The following is a 19,114-nucleotide window of genomic DNA, read 5'->3' on the forward strand; positions in this document are numbered from 1 at the left end:
TGTGCTATTTGCTGCATACCATTTAAAAAACATTCCATAAGTGTCTTTTGATAAAGGTTATCCTCATTAATTTATACTGAACTATTGAAATCTTTGCGCATTTACTTTTTGTCAGGAGAATTGTTTTCAAACCTTTGATCATAGTGATTTGTCTAAATAATCAGTTTTGATGAAGCAGCAGGATTACATTTTTAAAAATTATCTGTGTTCATTGGGCCACCATGTAGATATGACACCACTGGCCAATTTGACAGAATTTATGACAGGAACATACTGTGTCAATACAACCTGCTGTCCACTTTTTATACTTTTTCATTGGTTACAACTGATTCAAGCAACTAATGACTTACTTATTCTACTGGTATTGCTGATTTGCTTTTACTAATTCTTTTAGTATTTTGGTAAGTGTTTTATATGTAATACATATTCGGAGTCACTTTGCCTTTAGGATATTATACTGGAAAGTTTTAACTGTTGCATATTACATCATTATTATTACGGGATTTGGTTTATAGAAGCACAATAAAAACCAGTATAATGATATAGATTATAGACATATGTACGTTTTCCTTTAGACTTAGTAAAAAAAAATCATGAACTTGAAAATTTTATTCAAGTAAACCATGTTATATTTTAAATTAGATTGGATATTTTTCAGGGAGTATATGGTTTAGAAGATGCTGTCGTTGAAATAAAGAATTGTAAAAACCAAATTAAAATCAGAGATCGAGAGATCGAAATATTGACAAAGGAAATCAATAAACTTGAATTGAAGATCAATGATTTCCTTGATGAAAATGAGGCACTTAGAGAACGTGTGGGTAAGCCATCTTTTAAGTTACATAGTTTGCTCAGCCTGATTTACAAGTCTTTTTTTTTTTTAAATTTAAATTGTTTATTATTATTTATTAAGTAGTTTAATGCTTCTAAATACTTTTTTTTTTTTTTTTTTTTTGAGACGGAGTCTCACTCTGTCGCCCAGGCTGGAGTGCAGTGGCCGGATCTCAGCTCACTGCAAGCTCCGCCTCCCGGGTTTACGCCATTCTCCTGCCTCAGCCTCCCGAGTAGCTGGGACTACAGGCGCCCGCCACCTCGCCCCGCTAGTTTCTTGTATGTTTTACTAGAGACGGGGTTTCACCGTGTTAGCCAGAATGGTCTCGATCTCCTGACCTCGTGATCCGCCCGTCTCGGCCTCCCAAAGTGCTGGGATTACAGGCTTGAGCCACCGCGCCCGGCCTCAAATACTTTCATAAAATGTTTAATACAAATAAAAGTGGAGCTAACCTGATTGAAGTGGAATCAGATTTTATGGTATTGGAGTGGTGGGTGGGCAGGGCTGGAACATTGCCTTACTCAGTCTAGCATCTCCTCAGTAATAGCTGCTTCTTTAAAAAAAGAAAGTTTATTAATACCACATATCAGAGGTTAACCTTTTTTATTTTTTTTCCAACAAAAGTAGGGTATGTATTACCCACATTTGTTTGCAAAATGCTCTTGTTACAGATGAGATGTTTAAACCTCTCGCTCTGTGTTGTGATTCTCCTGCCTCTGCCTCCTGAGTAGCTGGGATTACAGGCATGCACCACCACACCTGGATAATTTTTGTATTTTTAGTAGAGATGGGATTTCACCATGTTGACTAGGCTGGTCTCCAACTCCTGACCTTAAGTGATCCACCCACCTGGGCCTCCCAAAGTACTGGGATTATAGGCATGAGCCACCGCACCTGGCCTGTTAAAATCTTTTAAAGATTTTTAAGTACTTAACTTTTATAATTTGGATTGTTTGCATTTTACTTTGATTGAGTATTTTAAGGAGTAATTAGTAATATAGCTTGAGAGTTTATGTATTTATTTTAATAAATAGCTTATTAATAAATAGTTAATATTACTAATTTAAGTGTTATGATAGTGTAGACTAAGTTGCTGCTTTAAAATGAAAATAAATATCTAAATATAGATTTCATTATTGCTAAATTTCATTTAATGCTTTCTTAGTTAAAAATGATCATTTGTAAAAACTATTATCTAGAGAAAAGATAAATAGACAAATAAGTATTTTATACAGATATATATGTGTGAAAAGTATCTAACTTGTTTCCATGGTTGTGCTAGGACCCCAAGTTAGACTTCTGATCCACTTGGACTATCAGATCACAGCCAAGAATCTGAAAGTTCCTAAAGATGACTTCTGGCCAGTCTAGGTAGCTGTCATAGACATCATATTTTCTGTGTTTAAAAAGCTCCAAATCAGCCGGGCGCGGTGGCTCAAGCCTGTAATCCCAGCACTTTGGGAGGCCGAGACGGGCGGATCACGAGGTCAGGAGATCGAGACCATCCTGGCTAATACGGTGAAACCCCGTCTCTACTAAAAAATACAAAAAACTAGCCGGGCGACGAGGCGGGCACCTGTAGTCCCAGCTACTTGGGAGGCTGAGACAGGAGAATGGCGTGAACCCCGGGAGGCGGAGCTTGCAGTGAGCTGAGAGCCGGCCACTGCACTCCAGCCTGGGCAGCAGAGCAAGACTCCGTCTCAAAAAAAAAAAAAAACAAAAGCTCCAAATCTTTGTTTATAATTTACATTAGGTTTTTGTTAGGATTTCCATTAATAATTGTGATAAAATTTTAACTCGGGTTACAGTTTAAATATCTGGAAAATTCTTTTACAGAAAGTTACCTCATTCTTCAGTGATATTGGCTAAGTGAATTATAACCAGTTGCCTGATGGTATATGACATTTTTGCAGTTTATTTGAATGCTTTTAAGTTTTTAATTGTATTGCTTTCTATTCTAGGCCTTGAACCAAAGACAATGATTGATTTAACTGAATTTAGAAATAGCAAACACTTAAAACAGCAGCAGTACAGAGCTGAAAACCAGATTCTTTTGAAAGAGGCAAGTGTGGTAGTCAGTTGATTATTTTCTTGGTTGAACTATAGAGAAATACTAATAATTTATGCTTTGTAGATTGAAAGTCTAGAGGAAGAACGACTTGATCTGAAAAAAAAAATTCGTCAAATGGCTCAAGAAAGAGGAAAAAGAAGTGCAACTTCAGGTATACTCAGTTATTCTAAACCTTTAAAAAGAGTTATTGGTAAGTGAGTTGTCTGGATATGAAATTATTTATGTGTTAGCTATTTTTGCTGTTCTATTGTGGGTCTGTTACAAATTTAATAAATGACAAAAACAGCCTGAAGGAGATAAGTGAGTGTCAGTGGGTTCAGTTCTGAATCTGAAATAGGCAAAAATGAACAAAACAAAGTAACAAAAATTAAGCAAACAAACAAAACAAACCTTAGAATTATGGAATATTTGAAAATTTTATGGTATAGTATTTTAATTTCTAGACAGCACCAATATGTTGTGATTAATAATAATAAAACTTAGTAGTTTTTATGTTAATAGATGTTACTCAACATTTTGCCTTTCCTTAAGGATTATGCATTGAAAAGCTTTTCTTGTAAATTATTATTATTATGATTATTATGATTTGAGATAGAGTCTGTCTTGTTCTGTTGCCCAGGCTGGAGTGCAGTGGTGCGATCTTGCGCATTACACCCTCTGCCTCCCAGGTTCTAGCGATTCTTGTGCTTCAGCCTCCTGAGTAGTTGAGACTATAGGTGTGAGCCACCACGCCTGGCTTATTTTTGTATTTTTGGTAGAGATGGGGTTTCACCATGTTGGCCAGACTGGTCTCCAACTCCTGATCTCAAGTGATCCATCCACTTTAGCTTCCCAAAGTACTGGAATTACAGGCGTAAGCCACCATGGCTGGCCTTAAATTATTCTTTACTAAGTGAAAGTAATGCTTTATTGAATATAAATTAGCATCTTTTTTTGGTTTATTTTACTTGAGCTAAAGAGAACAGTTGGTTAAGTTTTATAATAGCCATTGCAGTGCTTTTTTGTAAGAAAACCACACAGAAGGAATATCTTTTTCACTTGCCCCAAGTCCCCAAGCACGTATATGAATAATAGCAGAGTGGTTCTTTTTAGCATTATGATTTCTATAATACATCCAAAACTTTCTCAATAAATGAAACTTCATAATTTATTAGTACAATAATCAGTTTACTTATTACTCATCATTTATATTTACTTTATATGTCTTTTAACTGATGCTTATTAAGTAACGCTTTAATATAGAATAGGCAAAGAATGGTAGAGCAGATGAAATTCAAATTAGGTTCTCACATTATTAATAGTTCATTGAAAGTGAGCTAGATCAGAAGGTTGTATTGGCAATGTAGAATTTTGGAAGGAGTTTGGAAACAATTATTCTACCTTTGGGTTAAAACTTGATTGTAGGTTTTAAGAATTAAAATGTTGGAATAGTAGAACGGTTATTTTAATGTTTTTAGTTTGTTAATTCTCTTATGTATAGGATTAACCACTGAGGACCTGAACCTAACTGAAAACGTTTCTCAAGGAGATAGAATAAGTGAAAGAAAATTGGATTTATTGAGCCTCAAAAATATGAGTGAAGCACAATCAAAGGTAATAGTAAAGTATTGCAAAGAGAGTAAGGGAAAATATTTTTATTGTGCTTTCACTTCTTCCCCCTTTATCTCATTCTTGAACATCTAATCTTATTATTGTTGATAAATAAGTAGAGAGAAATATTTGCTTATTTAAATAACCTGTGATTCAAAGTTTGATTAATGAGACATTATTTACTCTGAATACAGATTAGGAGTTCAGATAAAGTAGAGCTGCTGCATAGGAGATCATCATTCAATACCCCACAGTCAGATCAGAATGAGCCAGAAGAGAATATGACCATAGGATCATTATCAAGAATGTTATCTGAAATTCACCATAGTGTAGAAAGTGGAATGCATCCTTTTGTCCCTTTAACTAGACTTTCTTCATCCATGCAAGTAAAAGATAATTCAACTCCAGAAACTATTACAATAAGAGAGATTTTTAAAGCACCACGTCTGCAGTCTTCAAGAAATCTAGAATCATTAGTCAGCACCTTTAGTAGGGAAAGCCGTGAAGAAATAAATGAAATATGGCATTTTTCTGCTGACTGTATGAAGAAAGAGTCAAGAAGCCATCAAGCACTAGAGAAGAGTAGTTTTGTACAAAAAAGCAATTCATCTTTTCACGGCTTATCAACAGCTTCAGACATAATGCAGAAGTTATCACTTAGGCAAAAATCTGCAATATTTTGTCAACAAATTCATGAAAATAGAACTGACATGGATAAATCACAAGTAGCAGCATTAGAAGAAGAACAGGTTCATACCCAAATAAAGTACACTGATATCAATTTGAAAGAAGATGTAATAAAAAGTGAAGTACCCTTACAGACAGAGATATTGAAAAATAAGCTTGAGGTTAATCTTCCAGACCCTGTGTTTATTACTGCACAATCAAAATTGTCTCAGATACATCCTCTTGAAAATCTTATAGAACAGCTACGGAGAGAACTAGTATTTCTTAGATCTCAGGTGAGCTTTTCTCCAAATTATATTTTTGTGGTTGCTCTTTTATGACATCTCTAACAAAGTTCTGTAACAATTACAGTTAGAATATTTTTGTTTGCATTTTAACATGAGTTATACACATTTTACTTTTTAAAATCTAAAATGCAGTACATTGATATGAACTCATTGACTTGTCTATTTTATTACATTTTTCTTTAGAATGAAATCATAGCACAGGAATTATTGATCAAAGAAGCACAGAGTAGAAATGCAGAAATAGAACTTGAACGTCATAGAAGCCAGGCAGAACAGGTAGTGTAAAGGCAGAACATTAAAAGAGATGATTGTACTAAAGACAAAAACCATTATATCTTTTTGCCTTTAATCATGGATATTGGGAGAGGGAGAAAGTGGGAGGAAGATCACCATCTGTTTTACTGTTTAGAGTTTAGTTTATTTTTATGATTGCTGCTATGTCTTCATAGCTCATTTTTTGTTTTGTTTTGTTATACTTAATTGATCAAACTTTTAACTTGAAAACTATAGACTATTGTGATATTTTGTTGAAAAAAATCAATTTTGTTGTCTCTGCTTTTTTCAGAATGAATTTCTTTCAAGAGAATTAATTGAAAAAGAAAGAGATTTAGAAAGAAGTAGGACAGTGATAGCCAAATTTCAGAATAAATGTAAGTTATAATTGTCTTTTACTTTTCTGTTCTTATTTTTCCTAGACCTAAAATCATGGGCCTAAAAGGACATTAACACATTCTCTGTTTTCTAATCTGTTTTACTCCTAATTACCTCTGTACTGTATATACTTCAGTCTGTCACTCATCCAGTTGGTTTGCCTTGCTATTTTCATTGTCAGAGAATGTTACTAATATGAATTTTTTGTGAGAATGTATAACTTGTTTTTCTTGTGTGTTCTTTAATCTAAATGAAGTTAGAACACCAAATTTAAAGTTCTTTAATATAAAGTATAGTTTAAGTTAAGGCAAAAGTATTCCTGTGATTTATTTCTTCCAGTGATGAGATATGTGTGTATATGCATATGATGTAAATAGGTCTGTCATTTACCTCAACTATTCACGTAGGATTTATAGTTGAATTTTCTTGTTTGTTTATTTACATTTGCATTTTTCCAATGATTTCTTTGGTATATGTGAAATATTTGTCATCTGTATAGAATAGTGTAAATTGTGAAAAAGCTCTGATCATCCAATGAGAAAACTGTATAATTACAGTAAAAGAATTAGTTGAAGAAAATAAGCAACTTGAAGAAGGTATGAAAGAAATATTGCAAGCAATTAAGGAAATGCAGAAAGATCCAGATGTTAATGGAGGAGAAACATCTCTAATTATCCCTAGCCTTGAAAGACTAGTTAATGTAAGTTATATTTTTCATGTTAATCTTTTTCCTCTATCACTTTAGAAAGATTTTCTGCTGTGTACAGATTTCCATAGTTTCTGATGAGATATTTTCAGTCATTTGAATCATTGTTTCCCTGTATGTAAAATGTAGTTTTTCTTGAGCTGCTTTCAATACTTTTCTTCTACCAACTGGATATTTGTTATTAATCTGTCTTCAAGTTCACTGACGTGTTCCTCTTTATCTCTGTTCTTTTGGTTAAAGGGTCAGCTTGAGACCTTGAAGAGTTTTTTACACAGTATTTGGAGCTCATTTTTGCTGACTCTTTTCTTACTGGGATTTTTCTTTCACTTTTCCCATGGTTTTGGGCTCTATCCTATGGTTTTCTAGATGAGAAAGATGATAGGTCACTGCAATTGCACCCTGCCCTATGACTAAATCTTTAAAAATGGCAAAGTCAATCTTTGCTGGTCCTGTCTTCCATATTTGACAGCTGTGCTATCTCCGCTCACTGCAAGCTCTGCCTCCCAGGTTCACACCACTCTCCTGTCTCAGCCTCCCGAGTGGCTGTGACTACAGGCGCCTGCCACCACGCCCAGCTAATTTTTTTTGCTTTTTTTTTTAGTAGAGACGGAGTTTCACCATGTCAGCCAGCATGGTTTCGATCTCCTGACCTCGTGATCCACCCGCCTCGGCCTCCCAGAGTGCTGGGATTACAGGCATGAGCCACCGTGCCTGGCCCCCCCCCACCTTTTTTTTTCCCCTAAAATCTGCTTGCTTTTGTTCATTTTCTAGAAACTTTAGGTAGTTTTTTTTTTTTTTTCATTCGTTTTTTATTTATGGGAGTGTAGGTCTCTTAGGAACTTATGCCATAAGAAGTATTATGAAATGGCTTTATTCTAAATGTTTAAAAACTTACTCATTGTTATAGGAAAGATTTAGCCATCAATAATATTCTATTTATATTTACCATATAGAGACTTGAGAAATTCTCAATGGATTTACCGTTTACAGATACAGGATAGAGTATCTGTTATATAAACTTGAATAATATACACATTTTAGATTGTTAATATTTAACTATATGTCATTTATGTTATCTGAACATATTTAGCATATATTATTATATTATTTCCCAAATTTGTGCTTGATTTCAGTAGGAAAAAAATTATTATTTACTGAAGTGCTTTTTTAAAAAAGAAAAATCATGATTAATCAGTAGTTGGATACTTTTTATAACAGCACTGTGATTGTTAGCAGAGAATGAGAATGATACTGGTATGTTAAAAATTTCCAGAGGCAAGAAAATAGTTTGATTCCCATTGTATCTTTCTCGTTCTGACTTTCTCATTCTGATTGGTGATTTCATTTTGCCTCTGCCATTTTGAATGTCTAAAATGATTATGCTTTTTTTATGTGAACATCTTTTGTCTGTGATGATGCCCACTACTGATACTGTGTCCCAGATCAAACTTAATTTTCTAAGGGCAACTCTACTTAGGGACCAAATGAAAACAGAGTGAATGGCTCAAGAAATCCTAACTTCTATTTATGCTGACAATCTCTGGGCCTTCCTGGAGCCACTGTTTCCATAGACTTCATTTACTTTTATCCTGGATTGTCATTGGTTTTTCAGATTCATAGGCCCTGTCTGAAATTCACAAATCACCTAACAATCCTCCTCTAAGAAATCTTCAGAATTCATGACAATTTAGACCAGATAATTCTGGATTATGCACTTTAGTTCACTTTTTGTTACTACAGGGTATTTTTCAGTTCCCCCAACAGCTATGTAACTCATTCTCATTTTACCAAAGTCCATGTAGACAAGGCACTATTCCTCAATGAGACAACTAACTAGACCACCTTGTTGTCAGTCAGAGTACCTTCCTCTACCTACTTTTATCTTCATGATATCCTCTTTGAATTAGTATAAGTTATTACTCTGCATGACCTGCTCTAATTTCCTTCAGGGGAAGGCTTTTATAAATCTACTACCTAGAGTTAAATCCCAGATCACCTTCCTGAGTAGGAGATTGCATTTGGTTCTATTCATTTTACCTTATTTGGCTTCTACCTTCATTTTTTAGGACTTACTTTGCCTTTAACAGTTTTTTCCATACAGTTCGTCTAAAGTCCAAATATATTTATATGTATATATTATGTAGATGTGTGCAGTGTATGTATATACTTATGTATGCCAATGTTGGAGATTTTGGGCCGGTGATGCCACTCTGATAATATTTTAATATTTGACATATGTTTGCTTACTCATTATTCTTAGATAATGCCATATCATGATACCTTGCCTTTATTTTTTTTTATGCTTCAACTGTGTGGAGAGGAAGCACTGAAAAATTCACTTAATTGAATGTTGTATTGATCCATTTTTCAATATTGTATTGTATTCCATTCCTTTGCACATGCTTTAAATGCAGATGCTATATAATTTCAGAGAAAAATACCTCATTTTGACTGTACAAAAACCCTGTACAGTGAGCAGAGCTAATATTATTTTCCCCTTTTTAGAGACAAGAAAACTAAGATATAGAGAATTTAAGTCACTTTCCCAGCTAGTGACTGATTAAAATTTGAACCCTGGTCATCTTATTCCTGTCTGGTTGTTTTTCTAGTCTACCAGTCTGTTAAGATTAGCTAGATGTTTTTGAATTGTTTTAATGAAGTAATTACTATGTTTGGTAATGTAAATGAAAGTTTTATAGATCCGTAAATAAGAATTTGAATTGGCGTACTTTATTATCATGCTTGGCAATGAAAATAGGAAAATGCTTAAATGTCCATTTTATTTAAAGACAGACTGTTTTTTACGATGATTTCACTGTTTTTCTCCATATTTCTAATATATAATATAAATTTACTAGGCTATAGAATCAAAGAATGCAGAAGGAATCTTTGATGCCAGTCTGCATTTGAAAGCCCAAGTTGATCAGCTTACCGGAAGAAATGAAGAATTAAGACAGGAGCTCAGGGAATCTCGGAAAGAGGCTATAAATTATTCACAGCAGTTGGCAAAGGCTAATTTAAAGGTGAGAATTTTATTAAATACAAGAAAATGCTGAACATAAGAATGTAGATTTAATAGGAAACTTTTAATATTTTTAAAAGAATCCTTTATGAAAAAATGCCCGTTGAATTAATTCTTTTGATATTAAGAAACTAGATTTCTCTTATAAAATTAAATGGAAAATATGTGCCTTATAATATTAAAAAGAATACAAAAATTCTAAATCTTATACCTGGGCATTTCTAAGCAGAAACTAAAGTATGGTTTAAGTAAAATTCCTGGCAGGGCATTCACATATCTGTTATCTGTCTTTCTTTGGGTGTAAGAGATGTTATTCTCATTGCTGGATTTTTTTTTTCCAGATAGACCATCTTGAAAAAGAAACTAGTCTTTTACGAGATTCAGAAGGATCAAATGTTGTTTTTAAAGGAATTGACTTACCTGATGGGATAGCACCATCTAGTGCCAGTATCATTAATTCTCAGAATGAATATTTAATACATTTGTTACAGGTATTAAAAATTTTGTTATAGGTATTGAAAATTTTACATGCGAATAACAAAAATCATTGGTAGTATGTTTGTGTTTTTACTTTTATTTTATTTTAATTTTTCCATCACCAAAGCATGCAGATAGTAGTTTTCTTAATAGTCTTCATGTATTCCTTTGAGCTCTCAAAATAGTAACAGTGAAATATATTTTGTATGGATTTTGACATTAGATGGAATATTATACATAAAAACAGTTTGTACCGTTCATTCCATTCATCTGCATGAGCAGCATGTTCTCACATCTTGTTCACATGCCTGTCGTTCATGTGAAATACATGATTCACAAGCAGAACAACAAGCAGCTACTATAAAGCAGTATTATGTAAATGAGCACTTTTATTTATTGCTGGGTGGAAAACATAAGAATAAAGTCTGTCAAAGCTTTTTAGTGTCATGATAGAATTGTTCCCCTTTTTGCATTCACAAGTAAAAACTTTTTTTTTTTTTTTTTGAGACAGTCTCACTCTGTCACCAAGGCTGGAGTGCAGTTGCGCTACCTTGGCTCACTGCAACCTCCACCTCCTGAGTTTAAGTGATTCACATGCCTCAGCCTCCTGAGTAGCTGGGACTACAGGCGTGCATCCCTGGCTAATTTTTGTATTTTTTTTAGTAGAGATGGTGTGTCGTCATGTTGACCAGGCTGGTCTCAAACTACTGGTCTCAAGTGATTCGCCTACCTTGGCCTCCCAAAGTGCTAGGATTACAGACGTGAGCCATGCACCCGGCCACAAGTAAAAACTTCTAAACCAAATTATTTACCTTTGTCTTCTCTTTACCCAATAAAATGTTAGTTAATCTACCACCAAAGAGGAAAGGGTACTCTACTATACTACTTGCCCTGGGTTTCTCAGTTTTGCTGTCTATATAATGGTTGTTATGAATGTTCTAATGACAGATCTTTTTCAGTATTTGAAGTTTGACTGTCTATAACATCACACACATTATAAATATAATTACAAATATATGTTCAGGATCAATGAATATATGTTTTTGATTATAAATGCCACTATTTCTCTCTGCTGGGTGATCCATTTGTGAATATACTTGAGTTATAATTCTTAAGTACTCATTTTTATTTTGGAAATTACAGTAATTCATCTTTTTCTCAATATTGGGATTTTTATGTTATCTAAGTCAGGTAAGGACAGCTTTAATTACTTATTAGAATATTGCTTTATAATATATGTTACGTTATTATTATTTTTTTGAGACGGAGTCTTGCTCTGTCACCCGGGCTGGAGTGCAGTGGCTGGATCTCAGCTCACTGCAAGCTCCGCCTCCCAGGTTTACGCCTTTCTCCTGCCTCAGCCTCCCGAGTAGGTGGGACTACAGGCACCCACCACCTTGCCCGGCTGGTTTTTTGTATTTTTTAGTAGAGACGGGGTTTCACCGTGTTAGCCAAGATGGTCTCGATCTCCTGACCTCATGATCCGCCCATCTCGGCCTCCCAAAGTGCTGGGATTACAGGCTTGAGCCACCGCGCCCAGCCAATTATTTTTAAATGTATAATTTTAGCATTATTATTTCTCTTATTTACCTGAGGTATAGGGACACTGCCAGCAAATAGTGGTAGTATGACATTGTCGTATTTTTTGAGATAAAATTCATGTTTTTTCATCTTTATGTAAGAAATGTATCAGAAGTTTGTAGTAGATTAGAGAGTACCAACTGGGAGTCTGAAAACCTGTTCAAAGTGGCAAAACAGGTGCTTGGACTCTCAATCCTAAGGCTGTATAGAGCTATAAGCGTGGTAAGACCTTTGGAGTCAGACAGACCCGACCTCAAATGTTGGATCCGTATATATGGAAAGCACCAGACAAGCCTAGCATATGTATTTGGTAAAAATGATTGCCAAGTGTAGTGTTAATGAGTTTTTGGATATTGAGTATGTTATTTAATTTTCCATTTCATCTTTAAAATGAAATAATTGGAAAGGATAATTTGAGCGACGATATGAAACTATATGTTCACAAGAGGGTATGTGGCCAAGTGACTAGACGTGAGTTTGTAACTATTCTATCTAATAAAACATTGTGATCTGGTTATTTGTGTGCTAACTGTAACAATCACATATGGTAAAAATAACTTTACCTGTTGTATAGTACCCTTATTTTTATGCCTTAAATGTTCAAAATATCATGGAAAAATGATCTGTGTTGCTTACGGATTTGGTGACTTTTAACTTTTCTATAATGTTGTCAGAATATGAATTTATACTTTCAAATTCAACATTCTATTTTTTTTGCATTCTTCTAAACTACTTTTTAGGAACTAGAAAATAAAGAAAAAAAGTTAAAGAATTTAGAAGATTCTCTTGAAGATTATAACAGAAAATTTGCTGTAATTCGTCATCAACAAAGTTTGTTGTATAAAGAATACCTAAGGTATAGGTATTAGCAAAACTTTATAAATACAATTGCAGTATATTCTTGTTAATTGTGAAAGTAACATAAGAATAATTGATGTTTTGTTCTTCCCTTCTTCTTCTTCCTTTGCAATTGTATTTTTTTACTCTAGTAACTACTGTTAAGAACTTGTTTATGGAGACGTAGCTTAATGATTACATTAAGCCTGGGATTATCCTGCCTGAGTTTGAATCATTTAACATTTGCTTTTTGTAAGAGCTTGAGCAAGTCATCTTACCTATCTGTGTCTCAGTTTCCTTATCTGTAAGTTTCTTTGTAAGTAATACCATTTTCATAGGATTATTGTAAAACGTAAGTGAGTTATTAGATGAAAATGCTCGGGCTAGTGTGTGGCACATATGAACAGTTTGTAAATGTCAGCTGTTGTTAGCATCATTCATCATCATCACCATCATCATTGTTCATATATGTCTATAGGGAACTAACATATTTCTCCTTATTTCTGTCATTTCATCTAAATCAATAGAATGATTTCCTTAATAGGAAATAGAATACCTAATCAAAGGTGATTTAAACACTACGAATAATTATTATCTGACTAACCAGAACCACAAAGCTAGTTATAGGGCAGGTCATATTGGAAGGTTGTTGTTAACACCTATGATAGTTGTAAAATAGTTGCATGAATTCAAGAAAGATGAAACTGTGCCCATTGAAGAAGAGGAGCATTTTTTTCTACATAGCTTTTAATTTTAAATAAACATTTTTTATGGTGATATCTGGCAGACATTGACTCTGATCTCATTTGCTAGAATTGGGTCACATGTCCAAGTCTGAACAATCATTCAGTTTCAAAGAAAATGATACCACTGTACTGGGTTTATGCGAAGAACGTTGCAGATGTTTGTGGAATGCTCATGCATAGATAACAGTGTCTTACACAACTTCAAAAAAATAATTTATATATAAATATGTTTTAAATTACTTTTTAAATTCACAAGTAAGAATTTATGGCATACAACATGGTGTTCTATATATGTATATACTGTGGAATGGCTAAATCAAGCTACTTAACCATATGTATTACCTCACATACGTTTTTTTTTTTTTTTCCTTGAGACAGAGTCTTGCTCTTTCACCCAGGCTGGAGTGCAGTGGTGCTATCTTGGCTCACTGCAACCTCTGCCTCCCGGGTCCAAGTTATTTTCTTGCCTCAGCCTCCCAAGTAGCCAAGATTACAGACATGTGCCACCATGCCTGGCTAATTTTTGTATTTTTGGTAAAGACAGAGTTTTGCCATATTGGCCGTGCTACTCTCAAAACTCCTAGTCTCAAGCAATCTGCCCATCTTGGCCTCCCAAAGTTCTGGGATTATAGCATACTTTTTTTTTTTTTTTTTTTTTTTGAGTAAGAACACTTAAAATCTACTCTCTTAGCAATTTTAAAGTATATAATATACTGTTATTAACTTTAGTCACTGTTATGTATGGATCTCTTGAACTATTCCTCTTAACTCCAATTTTGTGTCCTTTACACATCTTCTTTTAAGTCTAATGATTTCTGATGTGTTTGTATTCAAATTATTTTGTAAGCATTTAACACCCAAATTTGAGAGTGGGGTCAGAATGTTGGAATTTGATTTCTAGAATTAGTTTGGGGTATTATTTTCCTACTTTTTTTCTGTCTTCAATAAAATGTTTATAAGATTCAGCTTCAATTATAATTATATCACCACCCATTAAGTGGTGAATCAGGGAAGAATGAAAATAATTTGATAACTTTGTTGCCTTGCATTTATTTAAAATATTTTTAATTCTAGGCTAAAACCTTTTTAAATGAAATTTTAACTTCTTGTGTTTTCAGATACTGAACAGCTATGATACCTCTTGTGTTGAGAAGACTTTAAATTTGCATAATCTGAAGTTATCTTTTCTTGTAGTCAAACATTTTATTAGGTTTACAGTATTGTCTTTTGGTTTTGTTTTGTTTTTAGTGAAAAGGACACCTGGAAAATAGAATCTAAAACAATAAAAGAGGAAAAGAGAAAACTTGAAGATCAAATTCAACAAGATGCTATAAAAGTAAAAGAATATAATGTAAGTAAAACATTTTTAACATTAGTATGTAATATTGTATAAACTAGGATAGCTAGATTCAACAAGTAATATGGATGTATCTTTGTGCAGAATTTGCTCAATACTCTTCAGATGGATTCGGATGAAATGAAAAAAATACTTGCAGAAAACAGTAGGAAAATTACTGTTCTGCAAGTGAATGAAAAATCACTTATAAGGCAATATACAATCTTAGTAGAACTGGAGCGACAACTTAGAAAAGAAAATGAGAAACAAAAGAATGAATTGTTGTCAATGGAGGCTGAAGTTTGTGAAAAACTTGGATGTTTGCAAAGATTTAAGGTACATCTGATTCTTATTTTGCTTTTTCTGACTATAAAAAATTTCAAGTATGCAGGAGATAGGATGGTATCAATAATGCTCATCACCTGAATTAATAGTTAACATTTATTAACATTTTGCCATAATTACTTCTTTTGATTTTTGTAGGAATGTTTGAATTGCAGACTTTCCTCCCCTAAATAGTTAATGTACCCTTTTGAAAAAGCCTTTTTTCTTTAAATAACCACAGTAATTTTATTATACCTAACACGATGACAATAATTCTCTAATATCGCCTAAAACCCTGATTATAGTCACATTTTTTACATTTTTTGATCAAGGAATAAACATTTGGATGTTACATCTCATAAATCTTTTTAATATAGAATCCTCTTGGTTTTCTTTTTCTCCAAAAAATGTTTGAAGATGTATCTGACTTTGTGTGTGTGTGTGTGTCATTTTACTTGTTCCTCTGTCCCTTGTATTACTAAAAGTTAGGTCGGAACCCTTAGTTAGCTTCAGGTTTAAACATTTTTGGCAAGAATACTTCATAAGTAATTCTCTATAGTTTATACTGCATCAGTTCAAGAGTATCTGGTTGTTCCATGTTTTGTAATTGATTACTGTGTTACCGAAAAAACAAGCAGACCAGCTGTGTTGACTCATGCCTGTAATTCCAACACTTTGGAAGGCCCAGGCAGGAAAATTGCCTGAGGCCAGACTGGCCTGCACAATACAGTGAGACCCCGTCTCTACAAAAAATGTGTTTTTTAGTTGTTGTTGTTGTTGTTTTTTTTTTAATTAGCTAGGTATAGTGGCACATGCTTGTAATCCCAGCTACCTGGGACATTGAGGTGGGAGGATCGCTTGAGCCCAGGAAGTTGGGGGCTGCAGTGAGCCGTGATCATGTGCCACTGATCTCTAGCCTGTGTGCCTATATAACAGAGCTAGTCTCTCTCTTAAGAGAAAAAAAAAAAAACAAAGAAGAAGAAGAAGTAAAGATAACCATATACCTCCATTATTAAGCAATTTAGTTAACTGGTGATATTTTGGTATCATACAAATAACAAATTATTTGTCAGTCCTATATGATTTTAGCATCCTCTGATGATTGTTGCCTAACTCAATTAGGAGGAGTTGCAAACAGCATAATTTTCTAGTTATATTATGCACTTGCATTTATTAACAGACATGCTTTTGTAAAATAAGTAGCATTTCCCCATTAGCCCAGGCTATTTGTTTATCTTGACTTATAGCTCCTACTACAAAGGCAAGCTAAATGCTTTTCTCTTTAATGACCAGTTTTCAGAATACGCACTTGGTGTGCTCTGCGCTACCTGATTTTTTTTTTCTCATCTCCGCTTTCTCTTTTTTAAGTATCATATTAGACTCACAGACTTTTAAATATTCCGTGTATTTTAGTTGGAGTCATATTCTTTTGTCTCAACTTTAGCCAAAGAGAGTCCTTTAAAGTTGACTCATATTGTTTTGACAAAAATTCATTAATCTTTTGAATGAAGCCTCAAAACTTGACTTGTTTTCTAGCATAAGATGTCTTAGACTTACCTACATACTTCATGCTCATACTTGGAATAAACCATTTCTTTAAAGAGCCCAGGTTCCTTTTAGCGGGGAAGGCATTTAGATACCAAAAACTGGCCACTGGGCATCATTGCTCTCAGTGTATTGTTGCTACTAGTCTCTCAGTAGACAAGTTAGGAAAATATGTATATATTTAAACTATAAGTTCATATTGTTATTTCCAGTTTAATTATAACATTATGGGGTAAGTAAATAGTATGTGGTTTTTACTAACCTTCTTTGATTTTGCACTTGTATGTTTTTTTCTTACATAGAAAATCTTTATTATTAACATTAACATATTTGTTTTATTCTACAATATACATACAATATTTTGAAAAATAATGCTTGAATTGATATTAATAGTAACAACAACAGCAATGCTGCCAAACATAGTTTACAATTTTATTTCAGGTCTTATTTTCTTCAGAATCTATCTTGCTGAGGATGTATAGGCAAAGTAATATATTCTATACTTACTTGAAATAATTGTCTTCATTCAGTTATGTTATACATTTGATATATTGTTAGGCTCATTTGTTTTTCTTTTTTTTAATTTTAGGGATTTTTTCCCTTTTTATTAAATGTTAATATATACAATATTTATATATGCAAATATTTAGTCAGCGAAATGTTAATTCTGATCTTATGTGTTTCATATTATTCTGCTCTACCCTCTGTAGGTAACTTATTATCTTTCTTTTTTGGAAACATAAAGACAAGACAGGTTACATGACATGTATACCCTTCTGCACCTAGTTTTATACCTTACCTTGTAGTTTATTTTTAAACATGTAAATGTTCAATGTACATGACTAAATTTAGACAGGATTGTAGGAACACAGAATTCAAAGTGAAATTTAAATGGGCTGGGGTTCTTTACTATCTACTTTAAAGGTTGCAATGGGTGATGTCATGCCAATAAACCTATTTTCAGCTTGATCTTAAAGCTTAATACTGAGCATCAAGAAATTCTTTAATAAACATAAGTGATTTTTATTCAGACATGTAATAGGGAAGTGTTTGTTTTTTTATTTTCGTGTTAGATTTTTTAGAATCTACTTTTCTTAGAGTTTTACGAATACAGTTAGTGTTTGAGATAGAAAGAGAAAAGAATTACAGTTTTCTTCCTCTTCTACCTGCTCATGAACTTGATTTTTTTTCTCCCAACAATTGAAAAGCCAAGAAAAAGGGAGATTCTTAAGAGATGGGAAATAGAATCTCATCTACCCCTGTTTCCCCCAGAACAGTGAAACTGAATATTAAGGGTAAGGTAGAATAGTATATACTTTACTTAGATGGAGAAGAAAGGCTGCCAAAATGAGATCTGAAGCACTATTACAAATATTTCCATCATTACTGTACTTCAGAATGAATTATAACTGTAAGTTTTTTTTTTACTTCCTCATTCATAAATTTGGTTATTCCTTATACCACTTCTCAGCTTTCATCACTCTTTATTGTACTTTTCTATGTAATGTTTGCCTATTATAGATCAACTTAAGAGAACTATAAGACTGGGCATTTCATTTTGGTGTTGATAATAGAATATCTTTTAATAGTTCTGTAGTTGATGAGTAGAACCATGAACCAAGTAACTTAAAGTCCTTGATGTTGTTTATTACAGAGAACTATAATAGAAGTTCTCCCCCTAATGTTTCCATCATGTGATCATGTGTACAAAAATTTTCTTTGGTTATTAAAGCTAGTCCATTTAGCTTACAGTAAGCATAAATAGCTAAGTTGTAAAAGTTACCTATGGTAATGCTAATTTTCCCATGTATCTATTAAAAGGCAGGTTGTTTTCTGATCTAATGAAATTTAGAAAAGCCATCCAAAGATATATTCTGAGATATATATTGCTGCTGTTTGTTATGTTTTCTCAAATTAATTGAATTTTATTTTACTATGATGGAATTATAAAAGTATTTTATTTTTATTATGATTAAGATTTTCAAAGTAGCATATTATATGAAAGAAATTAATGTTATTGCATATTTTTCTGACATGGGAAATCATATATTTTAAAAATGGTTTTAAATTCTGTTTTGCTTTCAGTTGTATTATCTTTCTCAAAAGTGGCTAGTGCTTGACCATATTAAAAGACACCAGCATAACTCAGTATATCTTTATTTACATAGGAAATGGCCATTTTCAAGATTGCAGCTCTCCAAAAAGTTATGGATAATAGTGTCTCTTTGTCTGAACTAGAACTGGCTAATAAACAGTACAATGAACTGACTTCTAAGTACAGGGACATCTTGCAAAAAGATAATATGCTCGTTCAAAGAACAAGTAACTTGGAACACCTGAAAGTAAGTTTGTGTGATTCTTGAACCTTATGATATTAGCCATTTTTCGTCAATGTCTTTGTGTTTGGGGGGATTTGGCAGAT

General features: G+C 33.3%; 1 protein-coding gene across 4 annotated transcripts in view; it reads left to right on the forward strand.

The window, feature by feature from the left end:
* The window catches only part of CEP290 (centrosomal protein 290), a 94,794-nt gene that overhangs the window by 21,554 nt on the left and 54,126 nt on the right, over window positions 1–19,114 (forward strand). For all 4 annotated transcript variants that reach the window (XR_004439698.1, XM_033221118.1, XM_033221119.1 and 1 more), the window contains 12 exons: window positions 659–821; window positions 2,794–2,894; window positions 2,967–3,054; window positions 4,384–4,496; window positions 6,033–6,117; window positions 6,676–6,818; window positions 9,683–9,847; window positions 10,188–10,337; window positions 12,645–12,760; window positions 14,736–14,838; window positions 14,929–15,159; window positions 18,861–19,034. Coding sequence is in view for 3 of the 4 variants with exons in the window: in XM_033221118.1 (XP_033077009.1) it covers window positions 659–821; window positions 2,794–2,894; window positions 2,967–3,054; window positions 4,384–4,496; window positions 6,033–6,117; window positions 6,676–6,818; window positions 9,683–9,847; window positions 10,188–10,337; window positions 12,645–12,760; window positions 14,736–14,838; window positions 14,929–15,159; window positions 18,861–19,034 (1,632 nt within the window). In the remaining variant the exon portion in view is untranslated. The remainder of the gene's footprint in view (window positions 1–658; window positions 822–2,793; window positions 2,895–2,966; window positions 3,055–4,383; window positions 4,497–6,032; window positions 6,118–6,675; window positions 6,819–9,682; window positions 9,848–10,187; window positions 10,338–12,644; window positions 12,761–14,735; window positions 14,839–14,928; window positions 15,160–18,860; window positions 19,035–19,114) is intronic.

The sequence above is a fragment of the Trachypithecus francoisi genome, unplaced genomic scaffold, assembly GCF_009764315.1.
Source record: "Trachypithecus francoisi isolate TF-2019V2 unplaced genomic scaffold, Tfra_2.0 Lachesis_group11, whole genome shotgun sequence".
Classification (NCBI taxonomy): Eukaryota; Metazoa; Chordata; class Mammalia; order Primates; family Cercopithecidae; genus Trachypithecus; species Trachypithecus francoisi.